The sequence below is a fragment of the Spodoptera frugiperda genome, chromosome 5 (assembly GCF_023101765.2).
Source record: "Spodoptera frugiperda isolate SF20-4 chromosome 5, AGI-APGP_CSIRO_Sfru_2.0, whole genome shotgun sequence".
In the NCBI taxonomy this organism is placed as follows: Eukaryota; Metazoa; Arthropoda; class Insecta; order Lepidoptera; family Noctuidae; genus Spodoptera; species Spodoptera frugiperda.
Genome location: NC_064216.1, coordinates 2,560,356 through 2,585,691, shown reverse-complemented (window position 1 = coordinate 2,585,691; position 25,336 = coordinate 2,560,356). Strand labels below are relative to the sequence as shown.

General features: G+C 37.0%; 1 protein-coding gene across 1 annotated transcript; it reads left to right on the top strand.

Moving 5' to 3' along the window:
• LOC118272023 (uncharacterized) lies at positions 1-25,195 on the top strand. The gene is made up of 10 exons (XM_035588316.2): positions 1-1,578; positions 11,942-12,125; positions 12,776-13,383; positions 13,597-13,768; positions 14,100-14,241; positions 14,726-14,831; positions 15,490-15,587; positions 15,788-15,913; positions 16,239-16,359; positions 18,927-25,195. Exons 1-10 carry the CDS (start codon positions 581-583, stop codon positions 19,117-19,119), a joined length of 2,748 nt encoding a protein of 915 aa, XP_035444209.2. The 5' UTR covers positions 1-580; the 3' UTR covers positions 19,120-25,195.
• The last annotated feature ends 141 nt before the right edge of the window (positions 25,196-25,336 follow it).

Below are 25,336 nucleotides of genomic sequence, written 5' to 3'. Positions count from 1 at the left end.
CTCCTCGCACTTGCGCCCGCGAATACCAAATTGAAGTATTGATTTGTTTACAAGTAGCAGTGCACGGGATTTCTCGAGTATCTTGCACTATAGCTATATCCTACAGCCTTGTCAGATGTGGAGATAATATCCCGCTTAATTACTGCCTTCCGTGTCAGACTTTATCAGTGGTCGGTGCCAGCTGTGAGCCTTCCGCGAGTCCGTTGCTAAAAGCTAATTACAACAGTTTGGGGCGAGTTGTTTTATCGATCACTCGCCCTTCCGTGCCCCGCTCCAGTGGTGTTCTCCAACCCGCTACCAGACTTGATAAGGATCTGAGAATGTGCGACGAAATGATGTATGTGTATGTGAACGGTTTTATTCACGAATTGGGTCATCGATGAGTTTCTCTCGGCGGGCGGCGGCGGGCGCACGCGGGCTATTCGCGCGGGACACTCGATAATGATTGTTTATTTATTCGAGGTGTAGTTCCGTCTCCCAGGCAATGGAAAGTGCAGTGCTTGTGTTTTGAGGGCTATCAGAAAACAGTAGTCATGTATGGGATGTTGTTTGTTGGCTCACTGGCGGGTAACAAGGTGGAATGGATAGCGGCAGGCTGGAGGCGGCCCCTTCCGGGGCGGTACACTTGGACACAGTGAGGGCCCTGCACCAGACTGTAGTCTCACTTAGAACTGCACTTGAGGTCTCCAAGAATGAACTGAAACAGTTGAAGGAAAAGTATGAGCAGCACTCTCATTGCTTAGAATATGCAGATGTTATAGAAAAATTGACTTTAGAGAACCACATTTTGAGGCGGAGGATTATAGAATCTGATTATCAAGAAAAGGACCCTGATGCACAGAACATAAAGTTGGAAGTTACTTACAGCCCTAATACACACAATATTGAAGAGTTCACTAGTAGTGAAGTGGTGATAGCGACTGCTACAGACAGGAACAGCACTATAGATGAGCTAGAGCCTATTCCCCAGGAATCTGATGAGAACAGTAACTTCTGTTCGGCTGAGAAGTTGAATGAGATCCCAGAGGATGTAGAGGAATTTTCTGAAGCCCCGGAATCTCCTGCATTCAATGAGTCTGCAGAGTCAGTTCCCCCTGATGATGCAAATAACAACACAGAATTAGGAGAAATCTCTCAGGTCTCAAGTTTGCCTAAGGAAACGGAGGAGCCTGAAGAACTCCACCAACCAAGTTTCAAGACTAAGCTTGAACTACTATCAAAGTTTGATGTGCGAATAAAAGTGCGGACTTTGAAAGAAGGTACAATTGTTTCTAGTACCACATCGGAAAGTGATTCTTCTGAAGACCGAAGAGGTTTTGAGAAGGATTCGGTGTTTACTGGACAACGGTTTCAAGAGAAAGAGGGTCAGGTTGACAATAAGACGGTGAATATAAAGTCTGTTACTACAGACAACGTCAGGATGGCTGTCCCGAATGAAGCGGATGTTAAAAGCAAGTCGGACAAGTTTGATGTCCAAGTGAGGATCACCTCGGAGGAGAACCTGGTTGTGAAGGAGAATATTGAGAGGAGCAGACGGAAGGACACACTCAACTTGGATGTTGATGATCTGAGTCTTAGGTGAGTGAATTGCTCCTTTTGATTTTTAATTTAAACATGTAGGTAGCTTGGAAGTTTAATCCTACTTTTTTGTCTGACCAGTTATAATTGATATGAAAATGTAAAAAACATTATACACACTAAAGAAAAATGGAAATGAATTGCTAAAGAATGAATCTATTGCTACAGTCGACATTCTAGCAGGGTTTCATGATTCACATTAGTTATTATTTGACAATTCAAATTCGAACTCAAAATTCTAACTAATAATTTAGCCGGGAATCGAACCCAAAACTTTAACTCGATAATCGAACCAGCCAAGTGGACAAGAGCTAGTTAAAAAAAGTTATTCTAGCAGTAACTACTTAATCCAGGAAAACGTTGACTAGGATTATTTCTGACACCTCTCATCATCATCATCAGCCGGAGACGTCCACTATTGAACAAAGGCCTCCCCCTTAGTCCTCCGACACGTCTATTCGTAAATAATTACATTTCATTGAATTAACTAATTAGATTGACGACGAAATTCTACGCCCCATGGACGTCTACGCCAAGAAACCGTTCAGTTCTATCATAATACCTAAGTCCTAATCCGTTTAGCCTCTAGGGATATACCCGAGCCGGTCACTAGCAAACTGAGCATCCAAATTGAAAGCAAATAAGATTAGCTTTCATAAGATTTGACGTGAATGGAAATTGTATAGCTCAAAAATACTCTGGAGGCGTCTCCGTAGGAGGGTGAACGCCCACGCTTTTCAACGTCACATTATTTTTGCATCACGTGGGCCGAGGATTAGAAAGAGTGGGCTTGAGATGTATGTCGGAAATATATTCAGTTTTGTAAGTAGGTATCTCTCTCTTGACAAATTAAGTTTGTTTCAAGTTCAACTCGTTTTTTTTACTGCCTCTTTATTAAATGATCGCAAACGTACACCGTGGTCCAATGTCGTGGTGGCCCGGTGGTTTACGACGTCTGTTTTTTATTCATGAGAGCATGCATCCGAGTTATATGTACTTTCTAAGATTATTTACGCCGGCTCCACACGTTGGCCCCAATATTGGCCCCAACGCTATTCATCCAACGTGTGGATCTAGAAAATGGCATTGGTCCCAACGTTAGGGCGAGCGTTGGTAGTTGGCCGGCTCGTGTCGGTTTCATCAAAGGAATCTGCGCCAACGCTCGCGATCTGTCCACACGTTGGCGCTTTGCTCAGTTCTGTTACAACACGCAGCGAGTGCATACGTCGAGCGAGAATGGCTTTCTCATCCACAAAATCGTCACCGGCTTGGACGTAACAAATATAAATGTGCACTCATCATTACTATAAACGCGCTCAGAGCAGTTTCGATTTCTGTATCGGACATCTTCACATTGGCGTTGACGGGGTAGAACTAGTTTATTAGCCAACGTGTGTACGCCTCACCGAGTTTGCAGTCCAACGTTGGTACGAGCGTTGGGACCAACATGTGGAGCCGGCCTTAGACACCACTGACAAATGGTGTAGGAAACTATTGTGAGGATACTTATATTTCCTAATTATAAGTTTGATATCGGCAACCCACATTGAGCATACGTGGTGATTAATGCTCAAACCTTCTCCGTTTGAGAATAGGCCTTTGGTCAGCAGTGGCCACTTATAGGCTGTTGATGTGTAAAACATACATCTGCCAAGATAATTTTTTGTTATCAATAGTTATTGTAGTAAGGATGGAAAATCATCAAATGTTTCCTCATGCCCTGGGCGAATCGCAAGAGAGTGACAGACTCCTACTGACTAAAAAAACCAATACATCATAACTCCTGCTTCTTGTCCCTGCCAATGAAGCGGCTTATGGATAGCCTTCCCCGTGGGCCCGGTATGATACTCGTTTCGGAAGAGTATACAATACAATAGGTATTTCCTACTTCTACGAGGAATAAAAAGCATGATGTTATGTTTTATTGTCCATAATAGTTATGCAAAAAATACTCGTAAATGGAGTAACTACTTCAAGAGATAAACGTGCCTCAAAAACTCATCAGGTCTTCATTACCTTATTATGCAAACTGAGATTGGACCTTAGTTTATTCAAATTCAAGGGCACGGGGCATGAAATTCAGGATTCGTGACAGCCAGGTAATGAAAACAGGGTCGCTCGAAGTACGGCTTGATTTAATTCAAGTAGAAGGTAAACACTTCTAATACAGTTGCTTGCCTTTTAGGGCTGATTAGTCGTGACATTTATTATTTAAGGCAGTGACTCACATTTCCAATCAAGAAAAGAAAACACCATTTTCTTTGTAAAGGTCGCAATCTCAACACAATTATTTCCCAAACAAACCTTATCCTTTTGAGATTTCTAAATTAAAAGTAGATCAGTACGCGAGACACTCGAGGGAATTGACGGCGAGAAGAAATTCAATCAAGAAGCCATTGCGATCTCGCTGTTTGTTATTTACCAATGCTTTTTATACAGATCACAATCTGAAAATTACATTAATTCAGATATTCGAGCCTATAAACGCATTAAGGATAATATGCCTTAATAAAAAGAGGAATGCACATTATAAGTCCCCTTCGTCAAAAAAAATCACGGAGTCAACACACGACATCGCGTTTTTGTTCGACGTCTCAAAATTCAGTGCTATCATCCACATTTCTGACTACCCTCTTTATTTACGATGCGCGATATTGCGGGGAAACACGATATCGTGGCCAACTCTGGATATATATCCAGATATATAAGCATATGCTTAGGTAGGGACAAGTCATTTATTACCAAGTTTAAACCTTGGAAAACTTCACCATGGAAACTCGTTCCCCCTTTTAGTCACGATTTCGGAGAAATGCGGACACATCAGCAGAACGCAATAATTGATTGTAAGGATACAGACAGTAGGTCCCTTTTCCCAAAAAGGGTGACTAATGTCCTAACTTGTTTCGTCTTTTAAGAGATTTATTGAATACACCCTTAACTAGTTACTAAGTCGGGTGATTTCACATGACTGCATACTCTATTACTAAAAATCTGTTTCTAAAAAATTACAAACCGATACCTATTTAGACTACAAAATATGTTTACAACTATTTCCGTAACATTAATTTATAAATAGTTACTACAGAAACAAAACAATCCTAAAAAAATGGCGCCCAAATAACTTATAACGGGTTCGTTATATCGTTTCATTCAGCCTACTGCCTACGGGTCTAGAATAATGATAAAAGCAAATAGTTATGTTATGCCCTCTGTCCTAGATTCTGGCTGTGAGCTATTTATAGGTAAATTAGGTCACAGTACATTGTACCTAGGATACAGGTAACTGTTGCGTCATTCAGGCTTAAGAGCTTTTTATTCTGTTGTTGTTTACATTTTAGAAGGGGTGTTTGTGCCAGTTTGTTAGTGAGTGGAGGTGATTTCGCATAGAGTGATGCTGAATATGTTGTAAGTGTTATATTAAGGTTTTTATTTTAAGTACTTCCGCATTGATTGTGTTCTTATCACTTAATGCTATCGTTGCACATATTCGTGTGGGGTGGTGTTACCCAAATCTCCGTTGGTCAGTGGTTTAGCGTGGCATAGCTGGGCCTGGTATAAAAAATTGTTTGCCCCCATTTTTTTTTTTTTTTTGTTGAGGGGAAACTCGTCCATTGACTTTTCCCGTCCTGTCTCTCAAGCATCAAAGAGAGTACTTACCGATGCTATAACAGCGAGTCAATGTTTGGGAGCCCTTATGACGAAGTTAATTTTTAAAGTTGCTGTCAACTTTTGAACGCATGCTTTACGCCGAAAAAAGGAGTTGACTATTTGGATTTTTGTAATTTCTGAAATGCAATAAAAAATTGGGAAGGTTTTATCTTTTGCTTATACGCATTGGGGCCCTGAATAATTGTTACGGCAGATAGGTTGCTAGCTACGCCCCTGCATGATCACTTACTTATCAACGTGTGACTTGCCTGGTTCTTGGAACATTATTCTATAAAAAAAAGTAGGTTTCAAGTTACCTAAAATATATGGTTAAGTTACTGTGTTTCAATAAATATATTTTTACTTTGTACCTAACTTGTAATAGCACGCATACAACCAAATACACAGTACCTATCAAGTAAAACTCATATGAGGATTACACAAAGGAATCCTCGAAATCAATGCATTGAACCGATCACTCTGTCGTGTGGAACTGTTTTGTTACATGACACACAACCTTTCATTTGACCTAGTTACCGAAACACTGAATTTCAATGGAAACGTATTAGTTGAAGACTTTACTCATACTCGTAGGTAGAAAGTATGGATTAGGATTTACAATAGAGCTGGATAATATTACACCTGCTTTTCCTCCAGGGTAGGCAGTTCTATCGTTAGTCTTATTTACTCATTTCACTATTACTAGTAGTATAGGATCCCGCCATACAACGACCTTCACCGAGCTGGTTAATGGATGAAAGATATTTTTTATCAAATAAAATAAGTCAATAAATATATTGCGAATGGGTTGTCTAAAAAATTTCAGTCCAGAATATGATTACTTCAAGGTTGACTATTTATTTCCCGTCACAAGTCTTGGGTAGGCAGGTATAAACAGGTAAATCATACTAGTAACTTGCACCGGTCTGATTAATGAATGAAACTAAAATAAAAATAAAGATAATTTTATTACGAACACGGTGGTATAGGGTCTTAGCCTAAATAAGAGAGACATTCGTCATCGGGAATATATCTGCAGAATAACCTTGATGTAAATTATTGTAGAAAACGACGTCGGTGAAGCAACGTCACGCCTTTTTATCCCCGAAGGGTTAGGCAGAGGACACATTCCGGCAATGTAAACCCACTTTTCACCATGTAATTGGGGGTGAGCTTATCACCATAATTATACTGGGAACAATACCAGACTCGGTGCATCACTGACAAATTTTAACCGAAAAAAGCCCAGTAATGACGTAAGTAACTATCTTCAAATACATTAATAAATGTTTCTACTTAATGAAGAATGAAAATGAACCTGTCAAAATAAATTTCCTTTTGGAAAAGTGCTCTAGAACAGACAACAAACCAAGAAAATGCACTTCCTTTAAATAAAATATTTTGTTTCGTAACTCCCACGTTGCTGTCTTGAATTTTTCACTTTATGTGGCTGACAGAACATTTTAAAGTCAGTTTTATTGCAGACAGGACTGAATTTAAGACTCTACAAGCATGTAGCTACAGGTTGTAACTAAGGGTACTAGAAACGTTTAATTTTAAATCTTGTGGCTTGAATGTTAAGTTTTATTTTCGTCTGAACAGAGGACATGCCTACCTGTTTTCTTTAGGATTATTCTAAAAGTAAGAAGTAAGAAGGAAAGTGCTTTTTTAATGAAGGACTTTATTGTATACCTAGTATCGGAAACTTAACCCTTTAACTATCTCCATTTAAAAAATCACGTCAATTAGTTGCTCCGTTTTGCCGTGAAAGACGGATAAATAAACAGACATACACACTTTCACATTTATAATACTAGTATTAGTATGAATTAGTAGGACATGCTTACACTAGTGAGTAATATTTATATGTATAGTACATATTTCGTCACTACTATACCTATTCGTCCCGCGGGAACCGTAAGAGTTGACAAAGGATTAATGCAATATTTTTCTTACATTTATTTCCCTTCTGGAGATTTAAAATTACAAGACATCTTCTTTCTTTTGTATTATACAAGTTACATACTCTATAATAGTCCAGGCTGCTAAACCGTCGCATTTATATAAAATGGCCACCACGAATAATGTGGAACGCTAAGCAAAATGACACCGGCCACATTTCTTACAGACAGTAAAAGGGTGGTCGCCACTCGTTAGCTCGCTGCTGAAACTAACAAAGCGGTTTAGTAAGACGATCTTAAACCGTCTTTCTTTGTCTACGATTCTTCCGTTTTGTGGGATCTTTTAAAGGTTGCGTCTTTTTATTTTTCAAACAGACAGGTAAAGGCTGAAAAGATGTATAAAATAATGATGATTTGTAAAATAGCGTAGTGTAATGGATTCAGGGATTGTTGGAAACAGACTTGCTCTTTTGGGGTTAACTGGCGAAGATTTCGGATGTTTTATCGTGAAAATTATAAATTGTTATTGATGTATAGTGCTTATTTATTGATTTTCCATTAATTATGCTATGTTAACCGGATATTAACATAGTGCATTTGCAAAATTAAAAACCCCAACTAAACATTACAGACCCGATATAATCAATCAACTAGTTTATTCAAGTTCCATACTTGAGCAAAGTTTTCCGTTCCAATAAATCAGTGAACTGAAAGCATAGCATTTGTTTGTATCGCGTTGTTTTGCTGAAGGTTTCAGGGGAAATGTTCGCTTCTCGCAGTTCGCAGTAAATTCCGTATTAATTTCCAGCGAACTCTAACTTATTGTTTGCTGTATACAAAGCAGAGTTTCCGACAATACAAATATGTTTGTACTCGTAGGTACTGTTTTTTTTTTTCATTTCATAGTACGCGTTCATTGTTTAGTGTAGTTAATTGGAGTGGAGGTACAGACTAGTAATTGAAGTGGATTTTTTTTGCCAATAACTATTTGGAAAAAGCAAACGGTTAGAATATTTTAGTGAAATACCTTAGTAATTATTATTGGGAGTCTTGAATGAAATAATAAAACATTAGGCCTGATGTATCGGAGCTGCGGACTGCTTAGCGGGTTTACCGGGGCTCCGGCTCGAAAAGTAGAAGTAGGAACGGGGTGGTTTTTAGTCAGTAAGAGTCTAACACTTCCTCTCGCCTCACCTAAGGGATTGGATGATTTTACCCCCTTAAAAAAACAGAAATATTTTTCGGTGACTATTTAATTTTGTTTATAACCAACTCTGGAATATATTTTCCCATCGTACTTTTTGACTTTTGACTTTGATTTTCATAATGAACAAAAACTATGTCTCAAGATTCCGAGATCTCAAGTAACATCCCTTGGGCATTATCGTGTTAGATTGTCACATCTTCGGATCATATTCAATTACTCGATCACTATCTCCTCTAGTGTAATTGAAACTTACAGCCGAGGTTATAGGAATAGTGAATTCTGCTCACGTCTCAAATATAATAATGAGGAAAACCACTTTCCAAATCCTCTTCCAACCCCCACAAGATAATTGGCCTTGAATTATGTTATCTCAAGGCCATAATAGCTGATATTATCATATTATATCCATTATTCAGAGCAAAACATCTTATTTTATGTCGATTGTGTTAGTAAAATGGGCCTGAAGACAAGTAATGAATGGAATAACTAATGAATAGTATGAATACTTATTTTATTCCTTCTATAGAAAGCGGAAAGGCGTAACCAATAATAATATTCTTGGTATTGGAATTTCTAGACTATAATATTGCCTGTGTGCCTATTTCCGAGGAAGCTAACATGACCCAGTTTCGCTTGTCGATAGACTAGAATCACTAGAAATGTAACTTTAGACGTCTAAGCTGAAGCTGCCGATATTATTAAATGAAGACTTACTCGTGTTTTATTGGAATGAAACGGAAAAGTTTTCTTCTTCAGCTGACGTCATAGTAGACCTATTTGTGGAGTTTGTGGTTATCTTCCGATAATTGCTTCAATATGCTATCAGTTCGTAAATTGATTGGTTTTTGGGATAAAAGTGCATCGTATTCGATCATTTTTAACTTTTTTAACACTAGAGGCGTTCCATATTCGTTGTCGGCGTTTTGGGGTTAGGAATTTAAGGGTTGTTGGGGAATAAGAAATTGGAAAGTTTGGGAAAGGGGGTAATTGGGCCTCCGGTAACCGGTAACCTCACTCACACAACGAAACACAACGCAAGCTTGGTTTCACCTCGGTTTTATGTGATGCCGTGGTATAACTCCGGTTGAGCCGGCCTATTCGTGCCGAAGCATGGCTCTCCCCACTTACATCTTGAGGTGGGAATCCATTTATCATTTTGTTGAGATTAATTTGTTATTTAGGATTACGTCAAACTGTATTCAGATGTTTTTACACAGCCAAGCAGTGGTATGATCACCTGTATGCTAACCCTGAAAGTTGAAGATTGATCATTTAGTCCTTTACTTTATGGTACGAGAGCTAGCAACGTCGAAAAAACAAGCATTTCAAGAAGGCCAGTTTTTAGATATATTATGTCTCTCAGTCTCCCAGACATCATACGGGCTATCTGGCACCTGGTAGTCGTTGCGTTCATCAGTGCGCATCGCATTTGTACAGGTAAAATTTCAATTTTTCAAACCATTTTAAGAAGTTATTTTTTATTATTATTATTTTTATTGAACTTATAGTAACATGAATCTCTTATTGCCAGGCATTTTTCATGTTGTTTAAGGTCTGCCAGGCGCCAATTTTGAATTAAAAAAAAAAAATTTCAAATCATTTTAGTATGGCTGAAATTTTAGTATGATGTTATTTAAGTAAGAAAAGACCCAAAATTAATTTGCCAAGCAGTTATTCGGTTGTTAACCTTCAGCCAGACCGATCTAAAACTGAAAAATGATGTAGTATCATTTCGCTTGGTCTAGAAATATTTGTCGAACGAATTACAGAGAAAGGGATTAAACAACCGGCCAAGTGCGAGTCGGACTCGCCCATGAAGGGTTCCGTAGCAGCAAGTAGACGACTAAATAAAAAAGTTATAAAATAACTTGGTTTTACATAGTGTTTTTATGAACGACAAAGTTATATTTGTGGTTTTGGAAAATGTTTTATTTCTTAAAAACTAATAATGGTATCTCGTTCAAACCAATTTTAGTTGAAACATTTTATTGAAATATATAGCATATATTATTTTTAATTTCCTCACTCCCATATTTTAAAAGTTAGAGGGGGGGTACACTCATTTTTCCACTTTGGAAGCGTCTAACTTTCAAACGATTAATTTTGACGAAAAATGGCTTTAGAAACCTTAATGTCTTTTTTAAAGACCTATCCATAGATACCCATCACGGATATGTTAGCTGAATTTTTTTTTTTTAAATCAGTTCCATGTATGGAGTCCGTCCGTCCGTATGTCACAGCCATTTATTTCCCAAACTGTTGGGCCTACAAAGTTGAAACTTTGTAGGTTGATGTGTTTCGGTAACCGCTATTCGAATTTTGAATAAAAATTAATAAATTTAAAAATTTAAGGGGGCCACTCCATACATGGAAATGATTTAAAAAAAAAAAGTTTTCAGCTAACATATCCGTGATGGGTGTCTATGGATAGGTCTTTAAAAAAGACATTAAGGTTCCTAAAGCCATTTTTCGTCAAAATCAATCGTTTGAAAGTTAGACGCTTTCAAAGTGGAAAAATGAGTGTAACCCCCCTCTAACTTTTAAAATAAGAGAGTGAGGAAATTAAAAAAAATATATGCTATACATTTCAATAAAATGTTTCAACTAAAATTGGTTTGAACGAGATACCATTATTAGTTTTTAAGAAATAAAACATTTTCCAAAACCACAAATATAACTTTGTCGTTCATAAAAACACTATGTAAAACCAAGTTATTTTATAACTTTTTTATTTAGTCGTCTACTTGCTGCTACGGAACCCTTCATGGGCGAGTCCGACTCGCACTTGGCCGGTTGTTTAATCCCTTTCTCTGTAATTCGTTCGACAAATATTTCTAGACCAAGCGAAATGATACTACATCATTTTTCAGTTTTAGATCGGTCTGGCTGAAGGTTAACAACCGAATAACTGCTTGGCAAATTAATTTTGGGTCTTTTCTTACTTAAATAACATCATACTAAAATTTCAGCCATACTAAAATGATTTGAAATTTTTTTTTTTTAATTCAAAATTGGCGCCTGGCAGACCTTAAACAACATGAAAAATGCCTGGCAATAAGAGATTCATGTTACTATAAGTTCAATAAAAATAATAATAATAAAAAATAACTTCTTAAAATGGTTTGAAAAATTGAAATTTTACCTGTACAAATGCGATGCGCACTGATGAACGCAACGACTACCAGGTGCCAGATAGCCCGTATGATGTCTGGGAGACTGAGAGACATAATATATCTAAAAACTGGCCTTCTTGAAATGCTCTCTCAAAAACGTTGCCAGCGCTTATACTATTAGGTTCGGTAGCATAAGTACCTAGATCTCTTATGCTAGAAAAATAATTTGTCTCTTAAAAGGTCTATGTACCGGTGGCACAACTTTGGATATCGTTTTTTATCTTCTTTTTTTATACCACGACGTTGGCAAGAATATACTTGGCCCACCTGATGGTATGTGGTTACCGTAGCCTATGAACGTTGCAATACTTGGGGCATTGCCGACCTTTAAGAGACCTAAATGTTACATTCAATAAGTCATAGTTTTGTAACAAAACCAGTAACCAGGATAACGCTATATATTTTAATTACGATTGTTTTTTCCTCTCCCATAGATCGTTGTCTGAAGGCGACAACTCAGTGTTCTCTGAAGGGGGCACGACTCCCATAGACCCTAATGCTGCAGCAGCCAATGAAGAGAAACAAGAAGATAATGCAAGTGGCAACGAATCGGAAGAAGTTGACGATATAGAACTTATATTTACTACAGACGAGTCGAAGGATATGAGTAATTTGCAGGTAAGAGCGCTTGGAATGTTTGAACATTAGGATACTATTCGAGAAGTCAGGAAAGCAGGTGGAAATACTCAGTTTGAAAAAAAAAGGGGGTTGAGTTCTTTAGAGATCACAGATAATTTGAATGTTATCGTCAGACATAATGACTTACTTACGAAATCACTGAGATCTTTAAATTCTTTTTAATCAAACCGAAATCTTTTAAGTTCATTTACTTTCGAGTATTCATGAGTTGTAAAAAAAATATAAAAGCATGGATTCATAACTACGGCCATAATATTTATAAGGTGCTTTAGATAATTTGTGAGTTTTTATTGGCCTATGTTCAGGGGCAACCTTGATATTTGACTATTGCTCACGATTATTAGTGGATTTCGTAAACTTTTGGACAGTTTCTATGTCGGGCACTCGGGTATAAACTACGAGTCAACAACATGAAGCGAAGTTTTTGATAGTTAATTATATGACATTAGTAAATGTTCCGGAAAACTTAAGCAGTTTTCCGCAACATTTATATGAATACCATTAAGTAGGAAATGCTTCTCATTTATTTCACAAGATATTAGAGCAGTCAAAAATTACAAGAGGTTGTTAAGTTTTTATATCCACGCATGTTTTTTCAACAACCATAACCCTCTACTTCTTCGATACAGGAGGACCTCGTCTCCATTCGTGAGGGCGACCAATGGGCTCCTCAATCCGCGTCAACAGCGCACTCCACACCAGTTCTCATAAAGTTCCACACGTTAGACCCTGACTTCCAACCAGGACAGGAGACTAAAACCACACCAACAGAGAACCAGGAGAACAATGAAAGACCGATAGAAGTCTCCAAACAGAAGAGGGTCTCGCTCCCAAATGATAAGGAGATCAGGCACGTCGCCTTCAATGGGAAGGGAAGCTTAGATCTCCCCGGCCGTAGCATCCTGAAGAGTTGTGACAACAGATCGGATAATATGCTGTACAGAAAGAGCCCTAACGCGAGTTCTAGGAGGCTGGACAGTATTGACAGTCTGACTTGCGAGTACAACAGGGGCCTAAGTTTTGATAACACGAAGTCTTCCAGCTTCGAACTTGGATCCAGTATGGACATCCTACATAGGGAGGAGAGTGTGGATAGTTTCCACAGGAACATTAATTTAGGACATCGGTATTCCGTGTTTGCGGAGACTGATATCTCCAAGTGTGGTACGTCGGAAGATGACTTAGCTGCTAACTTGAATGTCAGGAGGAATACTTGCCCTAATCCGTTTCAGTATAGGTGAGTGGACATGTTTTTTAATATGGTAAAAAATATTTATGTACTTAGTTGACTTTTAACATGGCAAAAGAATATATTTAGCTATTGTTCTCTTGAGATTCATAGTGAAGTGACTGATTTTTATTGCCTCTTTCAAGAAATATGTAATTGAAGACTTCAGCTGCTTTGACTTTGACTTTTAGCAGTGATCAAACATGTACTTTATTTCTGCAGGCCCTCAAACTTCCGAGGCGTGTCCCGGCCTCCCGGTCCGTTCAAGGCTGGCACGGCTCGGCTCCGACCCGTGTTACGCGACGGAGCGCATCCTCGCCGGGAGAGCGGCGCACAAACCGACGTGTGCGCGTTACCACCTCGATGGAGCTCCGATGGATATCTTGCGCATAAGGTAATGAGCATGCCTTTTTTTTTGAGATGAGCCGGTGAACGAGCAGGCGTATCACCTGATGGTAAGCAGTCGGCGCCGCCCATTGACACCTGAAACACCAGAGGCGTTACAAGTGCGTTGCCTACCTTTTTGGGGCACCACTCTTGTTAGAAATTTGAGTATTGTTGGAAATTACTGAGATTAGGAAAGAGGGGCTCTTTCTGTTCTCCCACACTTAAAATGTACTTCATCTTTCACGTAACGGCTAAGAAAATGATTAGATTACGAAGGTACATATTAATTAGCCTCCGTGTTTTATAAAATATGGTTATACTATCTGTTATCTCCCCAGTTGCCAGTGCCAACAACGAACGTGCCGACAGTCCCGTCCCGCGCCGCGCCCACGACGCGCCGCCTGACGGTACCGGACGCGCGCCCGCCGCCGCCCGTACGCCGCACGGACGAGACGCGACGAGTGCTGCTCAGTGATATTGGTCAGTATTTCAGTAGTATTATTATTAGAACGTTTTATTATGACGGGATATTTACCATGTTTATTCACTTTAGTGAGTTTCCGATATTTCGAAGCAAGCGCCATGATCACGGATTAACTGAAAAAAAAAATCAGTAGTATATTCAGAGCTATATCCAGATTTTATAAGGTCACTTTGCTCAGAGACGCATTAAATCTGTAGAACGCCCTAGGCAAGCACCACATGGGGGCTCCGGAGCAGGTCTAATCAGAGGGTCTTTTATCCCAAAAATCTGGGTACATTTTGATGGTTTCCACATGTAATCAATAAAAAGAGCAAGCACCCTCTGCCTAGTTTACCCTAGGGATGGTACGGATCTGAATTTACTTGAACACCAATTGATTAAGATAACGACATAGTCTTTTAATTATTATGCTTTTAGTACTCCCTTTTTTTTTGTATTTTTTTAATACTAACTAATATTAAACCATGACCAAACTTTCAGGGTTCACATCGATGGTCCCCGAGTTGTCTCGTTCAGCGGACCCGGTGTGGGCGCTGGGCAAGCGACAGTCCCACCCTGACGACTCTACCACCACCTCTACTTCCAAGTAAGTACTCGTATATATTGTTTATGTATATGGTACCTTTTTAATGTAAAGTTTGCTAAACCGAAAACCGACGTGAAACAACGCTTGCGTTGTGTGAGTGAATTTACCGAAGGCCAAATTCCCCCTTCCCAATTTTCCCAATCCCCGATTCCCCAACAACCCTTAAATTCCTAACCCCCAAAAGGCCGGCAACGCACTTGTAACGCCACTGGTGTTTCATGTGTCCATGGGCGGCGGCGATTGCTTACCATCAGGAGATACCAGAGTGTTCCAAAATTCAATTTCCAATTCCAAAAAATGAAATCGTTGTATGTGATTAATGATTAATAAATAAATAAATAATAATATAAATAAATAATCCTTTATTTCATTATTTCACAAAATAATTTACATGAAACAGCCACAAATAAGTATTAATCAATAATTATGCTAGTGCACTAGGAATAACTTAATAAGTAACTTACCAATATTTAGGAACTATAGGAAAATTTACTTTTTAACCTAGACTTATGTATAATTAGCGACTTGCCCGAGCTAGGTTTATAAAAACCTGTGTTTCGGGTCATCACTTATGATTAATAGTTTTATAATGTTTAGTAACAGCACACAACTCGAGTATCGTAAAATAAAATAAACGTGTAATCGTTTTGCAATGTAGATTCCTGTCTCGCGGCTCGTCGTACCGCTCGCCGTGCCTCAGCATAGACAGGAGCAACGACTGGACGCCGCAGAATGTCTACTTACCGTCATCTAGAGGTCAGTTCTTATTGCCTTTTGTATATTTTGATATATGTCGGGGAATACACAATAATTTGTTATAATAAACTGATATTTAATGAAGTCATGTTTAATATGACAGTATAATTTAATTTAACATAGAAAGAGAATCTTTTACGCAAGTTGCGCAAACATGCGCAATGGGAGATTTGATGTTTTTAATTTGTATCTATTTGCAGATTCTAGCCGTCCCTGGCGCAGCTCCTTGCCAGACGTGCGCCGTGATGATACGGATGAACTGCTGGAAGAAGCTGAAATGTTCGTGAGGCGATCTATTGACAATCTACAGGCGCCATCTGTTGACTGTAAGTTTTGCGCAATGATACTCTTAATTTTAGCAAAATGCTTTAGTTTCCTACTTTATTTTAATTTGGAGCATAACTGCTTTGTTATTCACAATAAACAAGGGGTCTAGGTGTCTAGTTACCAACTTGTTTACCATACTACATACATACATGTCTTACTTGCGCATCTTGCGCAAAAAAAATGCGCTACTTAAATGCGCTAACGTACTGAAGCACTGGGGGTATTTGTTCAAATTGTTTAAGTACGTTCAGTACATTACCTGCATTTTTACCTACCATTACAACGATTGGTAGATGATCCTGTTCCTATGTTTTGATATTTCAGTGGAGAAATCAATTGGCGTGACGGGCCAGCCGTACATCCCGTCGGAGCCCCGACAGCTGAGACTCGGACACACGGTGAAGGTGATCACACCGCACGGACGTATCGCGGTGGGACGCGTCAGGTAGGGGGTGCACACACAATGCACTACAGTGGTTTTTATGTTATTCTTTTTAACATATGTATACAGGGTGACTTTGAATTCGACGTATTCCTCTCGGGAGGTGATAATACAACAAATTTCCTACAAAATTAGCCCTGAGGTCCTTGGGCGGAAAGTGGCTAGTTTCTGAGATATTCAACATTTTTGGTTTTGGTAAAAAAATCCAGAAATGATTACAAAAACATCAATAAATGAAAAAATAACGCTTGGATTTTAGTAGTTTTAGTTTTAATCAGTTGCCAATACACCAGTTATCATTTATAAATACTAATAATGGCACAAATATCATTCGTTTTAAAATAGCAAGTAATTTCCTATCAAATTTTGTTTTGTATCACTAATTTGGTCGATAGAAAACTGGATTTATTTCAAAAAAAATATATGACACTAAGCGTACAAACTATTAGAAAAACTTCCTTGGTTTATTAGCTACCCAGAAAAATAAAATTATTGACAACATTCTCAATAATAAATGAATTAATTGATGATAAGTCGAGTGTAAAGAGAAAAGGGCAATTTCAAATACATCTTTATTTGCAAAAAATTGTCCAAAGTAACCTTCCCTACGACGAATACATGCCCGAACACGCTTCCTTATCTCTATGACGGTCACTCTTGGCCTGAATATGCGTCTAATTTCGTCATTATCTTCAAATACGTTTTGGAGAAGAATTTTGGATACACAGCATATTCCGTCTGTATAAACAAGGGACTTCATGTAAAAATCAACCGGCGTTAGGTTCTGGTCACTGTGCATGCCATGTAGTCATGTAGTGGGACCGCCCTACATCTACCTCAGTTTTAGTTTTAATCAGTTGCCACTGATTAAAACTAAAACTACTAAAATCCAAGCGTTATTTTTTCATTTATTGATGTTTTTGTAATCATTTTTTTACCAAAACCAAAAATGTTGAATATCTCAGAAACTAGCCACTTTCCGCCCAAGGACCTCAGGGCTAATTTTGTAGGAAATTAGTTGTATTATCACCTCCCGAGAGGAATACGTCGAATTCAAAGTCACCCTGTATTTTGCGCTAATTTTCTTTAGTGCTCCAAGTGCGCTTTTTACCTTTCGTAGGCTGGTATATTAAACGACAATAGAAAATGCATTGTGTCTCGCATGGATCTGCGATCTACACGACAGGTTAATGCCAATTGCAAAACTTTGATAGGGTTTATGAAAAACCTTAACTGCCCTTTCATCGTTCTGTAGTGAGCGTATTACGCTTGATGTTACTTCGTTACGGTCATGGTTGTCCCATTGCAGGGTAAGAATCTTCCTACCCCTCCTTCCATTATTTTGTTCGTAGACCTTTCTACGGCCAATTCTTGTCAAATTATCTAATCTAGTATTAATTAATAATTCATTTTTTTTTTTTTATTAAATCGTCACGCCTTTAATCCCCGCAGAAGTAGGCATAGGTGCACTTTATGGCACATAATGTCAATTTACATCCACATTTCACAATTTATGTTGTAAGTCCCATGTAATAGGTTGTGAGCCTATTGCTATATACCGGGCAAATTACCAGACTCCGTGCTACCACTGAGAAATTTTCGAAAAACCGAACAAAGCCCAGTAATACTTCGCTCGACTCGGAAATCGAACCCGAGACCCCTTGCCCGGCAGTCGTACTTGCTACCACTTGGCCAACGAGGCAGTCAGGAAACTTTAACTTGATGGTACTTCGTTACGGTCATGGTTGTCCCATTGCAGGGTAATAATCTCCCTACCCCTCCTTCCATTATTTCCTTCGTAGATCTTTCTACGGCCAATTCTTGTCAAATGATCTAATCTAGTATTAATTTATTATTATTTTTATTTTATTATTACAACGTCACGCCTTTAATCCCCGCAGGGGTAGACAGAGGTGCACATTATGGCACATAATGCCAATGTACATCCACATTTCACAATTTATGTTGTAAGTCCCATGTAATAGATGGTGAGCCTATTGCCATATACCCGGCACATTTCCAGACTCCGTGCTACCACTGAGGAAAAATCGAAAAAAGCCCAGTAATACTTCGCTCGACCCGGAAATCGAACCCGAGACCCCTTGCCCGAGTCGCACTTGCTACCACTCGGCCAACGAGGCAGTATTAACCCCTTGTATGTCGGTATATAAGACACAATAGAAAACGCATTGTGTCTCGCGTAGATCTGCGTTCCGACAGACAACGGGTTAATTTACCCCATACAATATTCCAGATTTTTATTGTCCTCTAGGTTATTTTCTTTTTCTGTCGCTTGGACTTTATATTAGTTTTACATTGTTCTCACATAGTTAAAGTAATCGAAACAATGTAACCAAAAATTGTATTGTAAATCTGATTGAAAAAGAGTAACCTATGGAGTTTCTTGCTCGTTCTTCTCCATAGGAATCTACACTTTGGAACGAGCAAATAGCTTCACTAGAGGACTGACCGACAGACAGACGTTATTAATATTATTATATTTGCTTTGACGTTCAAAAGTGCCTTCCTGGTCTATTTGAAATAAATGATTTTGATTTTGACTTTGATAGATACGTGGGCCTGGCGGGCGCCAGTACCGCGACGAGCTCGGTGGTGGTGGGCGCGGAGCTGGTGCACGGGCTGCAGCCCGGCCTGCCGAGGAACGACGGCCTCTACCGCGGACGCAGGTACTTCCTCACGCCTCCCCTGCACACCGCGCTCTTCGTACCATTCTCCAAGGTCGTCATGGCATGGGCTAACTAACTCATTAACGGTAATCACTCCATTATTGACTTTAACACTGTTTTAATAAGACTTATAATCATAGGCGTAGCCAGATTTTAGTTTCCAATGTGTGACCAAAAAAAAATAACCTCCATACGTGAAAAAAATAAACAATTTATGTAATATGTAATAAACAGATTCATAGGTAGTCATAGAGACCTTTGCCAAACGGGGATGTACTATGCTAACTGGAAAAATAACGATCTGTTATGTCTAGGTACGTTTTTTTTCAGGGGGGGGGGGGTTGAACCCCCAAAACCCCACCTGGCTACGCCTATGACTCCATTATTGACTTTATCACACTTTTAATAAGACTTATAATTGTATGCAGTGGTTTTTGAGCTGTGATTGTGGTCTAAAATGCTGCATATAGTTGTGAGTTAAAGTTTTGTCCATATGTCGTTATAATATTGGATGTTGTAAGATTTTTTCGTACGGGATTGGTAATATAATTATGTCAAGTCAATTTGTATCTCAAAGCAGGAGAAGGAACGGGGTGGTTTTTAGTCAGTAAGTCAATTTGTATGATTATATGTCTAAATATTTTTGCGATATATGGACTTAATGACCGTGGTAGTGATAAAACCTTAATCCAGATTCTGACAAAATTAAAATATAAGTAAATATAATACGACATTTATGCCCGAATACTCAAACGCTACTCAATTTTAAGACGCTCTCAAGTGTAGTTCTATCTCTAATAATTCTTTATAAAATGACAGAGATAGCACTATATTTAAGTACAACTTAAAATTGAGTAGTATTTGAGTATTTGGGCGTTAATTCGTGAAAAATGGACTAGTATGGAAATATTGATATTGGTAAAGGTGCGATGATGATAATTGAAATGATAGTTTTAACGCTTAGCTTTGATGATGGAATTTAAAAAAGGTTAAAAGCTGTTGCGCTATTTATTGTACGAATGGTTAAAGTATTGAAATTAGTAAAGATAACCCCAGAAGGTGACGAAATAATAATATAATAGGGAAAAATATTTATTATTATTATTAAAATATAATATAGGTACTATTATAGCTTACTGGATTCGCATTTATACTTGGTAATAAGAATTATTAAAGTCGTATTAAAACTCGAAACAACAATTATGGAAAATTCTAGTATATTATAATTATATATATAATTATAAGTATATTGATATACTTTCGAAATAAATACAAAAGAACAAGTATTATTCATTCAGATGTAATTAAAATGAAATTAGAAATAATCATAGTGAAGATCTGTCAAATTTTTTATATAAATAAGATTCGTGTAACATATACGTACGTACTTGTATATTTGTGCTTTGCAATATAAATTGAAGGTGAATCGTGGTAGATGTTACATTGTTTTATCGATAAAAATACTTACTTGAATAAAAGAACAAGGATTTTATGAAGGAAAAAGAAAAGAGAGAATTTTAGTCTAGTAGTAAAAAAGCCATCAACACGTAGTAAAATCTACTTAACCTCTGGTATAAAAGACATAATAGAAAACACATTCACACTAGCTCCATCTGGTGAAATTACTTCTTCTTACAAAGTAAATAAGTGTATTTATCGATTGAACAACGTAAAGTAGTAATTAATTAGGCATTTTTATTTCATATTAGCTCAACAGCTTAATAGTCAAGCATTCAGCATTAAGACATTTTAAATGTTTAGTAAATAAAATTTGTATGGAATTGAGTGTACGCCTAACTATGCTTATCTTGATATTATACATAGTATGTGTATAGAACATAGAAGCACATAGTGGAAGTTAGATATACAATGTACAATCGACGCATTTGAATCGTGACCTACTTAAAAAAACGCTTCTAATCGTCAGAACAACAAAGTCATCAGGAAGTACTGTAGAATGTCGGTAGCTGAAGCTTACACTGGGTCATAATGAAATTTGTCGATTGTACATTATGTTTCAATATTCGTAATTTAACTAAAATTGGTACTTTTGCGAGAATTAGCACTGCCGACTTGTGTGAGATTAATTACTAGACGTTTTTACGAAAATAGAACATTCTAGAAGTGACTGTCTTACATTTTTAACAGCTACTCACAATTTTTCCTAGACAGTCTATTATTAATGTAAATTGCACCCTATACCAAAGAACATAAGACCTAATTTGGATTGTGTTCAGTTCAATAGGCTAGTTATATGCATTTTATATGTGTATTAATGTATGCCTAAGATCAATGGACGAGAGAAGGAGGTTAGTATAAGATTAATTATTATTTTTAAGAAATAAATGTTTTTAATCTGTAATTACTGGGTCTTGTCGTCATATAATGGGACAGGAATAAGAATTAACGTAATAGTTTACTATCATGTAATCGGTATTATTAAATAAGAATTTAATTCAGACATTTAACTCTCGGTTTTTGAAAGATTGATCACAAGTTAGACCATTGTTGTTATCGATACATCGGTAAATCGATATATTCATACCGATAAATCGGATGATTCGGTTTTGGAAAAGTGGTGACTGGTTATGTAAACTATTAAACTTTAGTTGAAGATTTCTTCATTGACAATGGGTTCTTGCTTGTATGTTATGTATTTTCAACAAAGTCTAAGTTAATCTAAAATGGTCAGTTTTTCAAAAACCTAGTGTTAGATGTCAGTGTGTTTAGAGTTCTATATCAAGCATAAAGTAAAGGAAGAAGCTCTGTGTTAAATAGAAAATAAACTATATTAATGTTTACTGTATCTAACCTCCTAAATTGGTGTTATAATAAGTCTGCAGTCAGATACAGGTCATAGCTCAGGCCTAAAGAAACTAAAAGATATATTTTAAAGCTTAATATATTCTTAGGTATTCCAGAATAACCAGTTAATCTCAAAATAAAATACTTTTATAAGACTTAGAGGACATAATGCTTCACTAACGCCATCTCTTGAGCGCAAAACGAACTTATCTGGCTCTATAAAATTCCTACGAATATGAACCGTATCTGACTGCAGTATAAGGTGTTATTTCTCTTGCCTTCATATTTCTATTAATAATATAAAGGTAATAGAGGTGTAATAGTCGTATTATTAATTTATTTAAATAGTAATAATAGTGAAATGGGTAGATAATTGTGTTAATTGTGTAGATACACGTGATCTAGCGGCGAAGTACTTCATATTTGTAGTAAGCCTCGGATTCTGGACAACATGTTTTACAACGTGTCACGCAACGTGTTACTGTTACTTGTTGCAGCAACATTACATACAAAGCACATACAAACTTGCAACGTTACACGTTACGAAAAAGTTTAAATAAAAAGGTCCTCTATCTGATGGTTTAACCTAGTTTTATATTAACTAGGCAGGGTGGAAATTAATGAGCAGTCGATGTGTAACGTTGCAAGTTACAGGCACTACTTACTAGTCAGTATCAAACAACACGCAACATGTAACAAGACACGTTGCAACATGTTGAAGCGATCTACAGCGAATACGAGGCTTTAGTGAATAATTAATTATCGTGTATGGCTAATTGCTCATACTTCTACAATGGTGCTCTCTTACTTTCGTCTTTTCTATACAGGCTGTTGTTATTTTTTTATCAGTTTTTCGAAACACTCTGTCTATGCTTGCTTCCTTTAAACTTTATTGCGGAGTTGTATGAGTCTCCATCTTAACAGTCGAATTGTTTAACGCATATTTTATATATCATAAATACTTATTTTTCTATACTCGTCTACAATTTTATACTGTACCAAGGGATCGAAGGCTACCGCGGTCTGTATCTGGGATTTTATTTGAATACTTTGGATGTACTGTCGAGGAAGAACGTAAACTCATTCATATAAGTCTTATACTTTGATATTGTAACATCAGTCATACGCGAAATTAAATTTCGATGTTGCTAATATAAAACAAAAGAAATTACTTGCGTTCCCTTTTTAAAGAAATATTTTTTCCAATACAAATCCCAAACAAAACAAGGAAGGGATATATAGAATAGAATCAGGCGTTACTTTTCTTTAATTGTGAGCGGGAGGGTGCTGTACACCATATGTTGAAAATACATCTACAAGCGGAATGAAAACGAAAAATTCATTGTATTGTTAGTATGACAAGGAAAGGAGTTTAAAAACATTGAAAGATTTTTGCGTACTTCCTAGTCAGTACAGGGCCAGTTATTGCATATCAAAACAAAATAATAAAATAAATAAATCGTAGTGAAATATTTTCCTATCTCTGCTACAAATGTCTTTGAAAATTTTTGATGTTAGACAAAGCTTAGCTTAGCCGTTTCGAATGTGTATTGATGTATAGTGTAACATAAATGTATTTATAAGATTAACTTCTATACTTTGTGTTGTGTTTGAGAACTAAATCAAATAGCTAAAATGCTAAAACCATTACTTTTAATTAGTAATGAAAAACGACATCCCATTTTGACCAAGATTACTAATGAGGTCCAATTACCCCAATCTACCCAATCCCCGATTCTCCAACAACCCTTAAATTCCTAACCCCCAAAAGGCCAGCAAAGCACTTGTAACATCTCTGGTGTTTCGGATGTCCATGGGTGGCGGCGATTGCTTACCATCAGATGATCCGTCTGCTCGTTTACCGGCTTATACCATAAAAAATCTAATATAGCAACATTTGATTTTAAACCTTTCTCTAGGTATGAAACTTAAAAAATCAGACCTTTATGCAAATCTAATATGTATCTAATATAAAATAGTATCTCAAGCACAACATAAAGTAAATAGCTTTATACCAAAAATATATTTCTCTACTTATCTTTAAACGCGAACAAGCGTTAAACCTGTAATTACCTTCTAATCTAACGTTACACTGCTTGATACAGCAACATGTTACGCTGCTTCATCTAAAGCACGTAGCGCAACACTCATTTAAAATAATGTTCTAGTAATTTGGCCTAAGTAGAATTTACTTCAGCATTTTACCAACTAGTTATCATTAACATACATTTGAAAGATTTTGGTAGGGAAGCAAAGATATGTGATTGTCTAACAGTGTCTTATTATGTATGGTTAGGATACGGTTAGCGCAACGGATTTGTTTGAAGAGATTAATTTAAAATATTTCACACATCATTATAGAAAGAAAAAGTGCTTAGTTTAAAGATATCCCGTTAGCGCAATGAGTTTTGCGCATAGTTGTGCACTTGCGCAACCAATAGAAACTAATTTGCGCAAATGTTGACAGTGACAGTGATGAAATATTTTTAGATTCTGTGTAAAATATTTTCTAACTAATCTCTTAACGTCTAGAAAGGTCTATACAGCTCAAACGTACAAAATATACCTAAGGTTTGATCTCAAATATTTTATTTTTATTTATTTCTTTAGCAAAGTAAGCATCAACTGTGATTTTTAATTTATTTGGTCTGAGTTTGTCAGTATTATTCTTATTAATATTCTGTTTCTTTTTGTAATTAAATTCCAAAAAATGCCTGTGAATTTCAGCGGCTTAGTAATACGGGCTAACTTTACGCATTTTTTATAGAAATATAGATTTGTTTGGTTTGAAAAATTGGTAGTGAAAGGCTTAGGAAAGATATTGAAAGGCAAGTATGTAAATTAAGCAAAAAAACATTGATTCACGAAAATCTTTATAATAATATGTAAAGATGGCCATAAATCGGCTTACAGAGGAAAAATAGTGTTCATCAAAATGTGCCAAACAATGGCTAAATGTCAAGAGTGTATTATAGCATCTGTCTGTACAAATCGCCTTTGCCTAATTATTAAAAAAAACATGGTCATAAAGCTCATCATTTTTAATCTGTGCCGAAATTCTGTCATGGCAATACAGCGGTCTAAAAATGTTGCAATATGAAAAAAATATTTAAATCTATGTCCTAACTACAAATGATTCTTCTTGCCTATCTTTATGTACAACTTATGTACAACTCTGTTTGTATATGTGTATACCTGTTATGTATAGGTAGTCTGTCATATATGTAAGTAGAATCTTAGATCGAAACACCCCTATCTATGCTGTTGATGAGATCAAAAGAAATCTATTTTAAATATCATTGTACGAGATTATATGTTAAGTGTAAGAAATAAAAGTATTAAAAATATTTTTGTGGTTTTTACTTGTCAACTTCCTTCGTAGTTTACAGAGTCTCGGTTATTGTAAAGACACTCTTGAAGGTTTTTGCATTTATAATAATACTAGTTACTACTTATCGTCACGCCTTTTATGCCTGGTATGCAGAGGT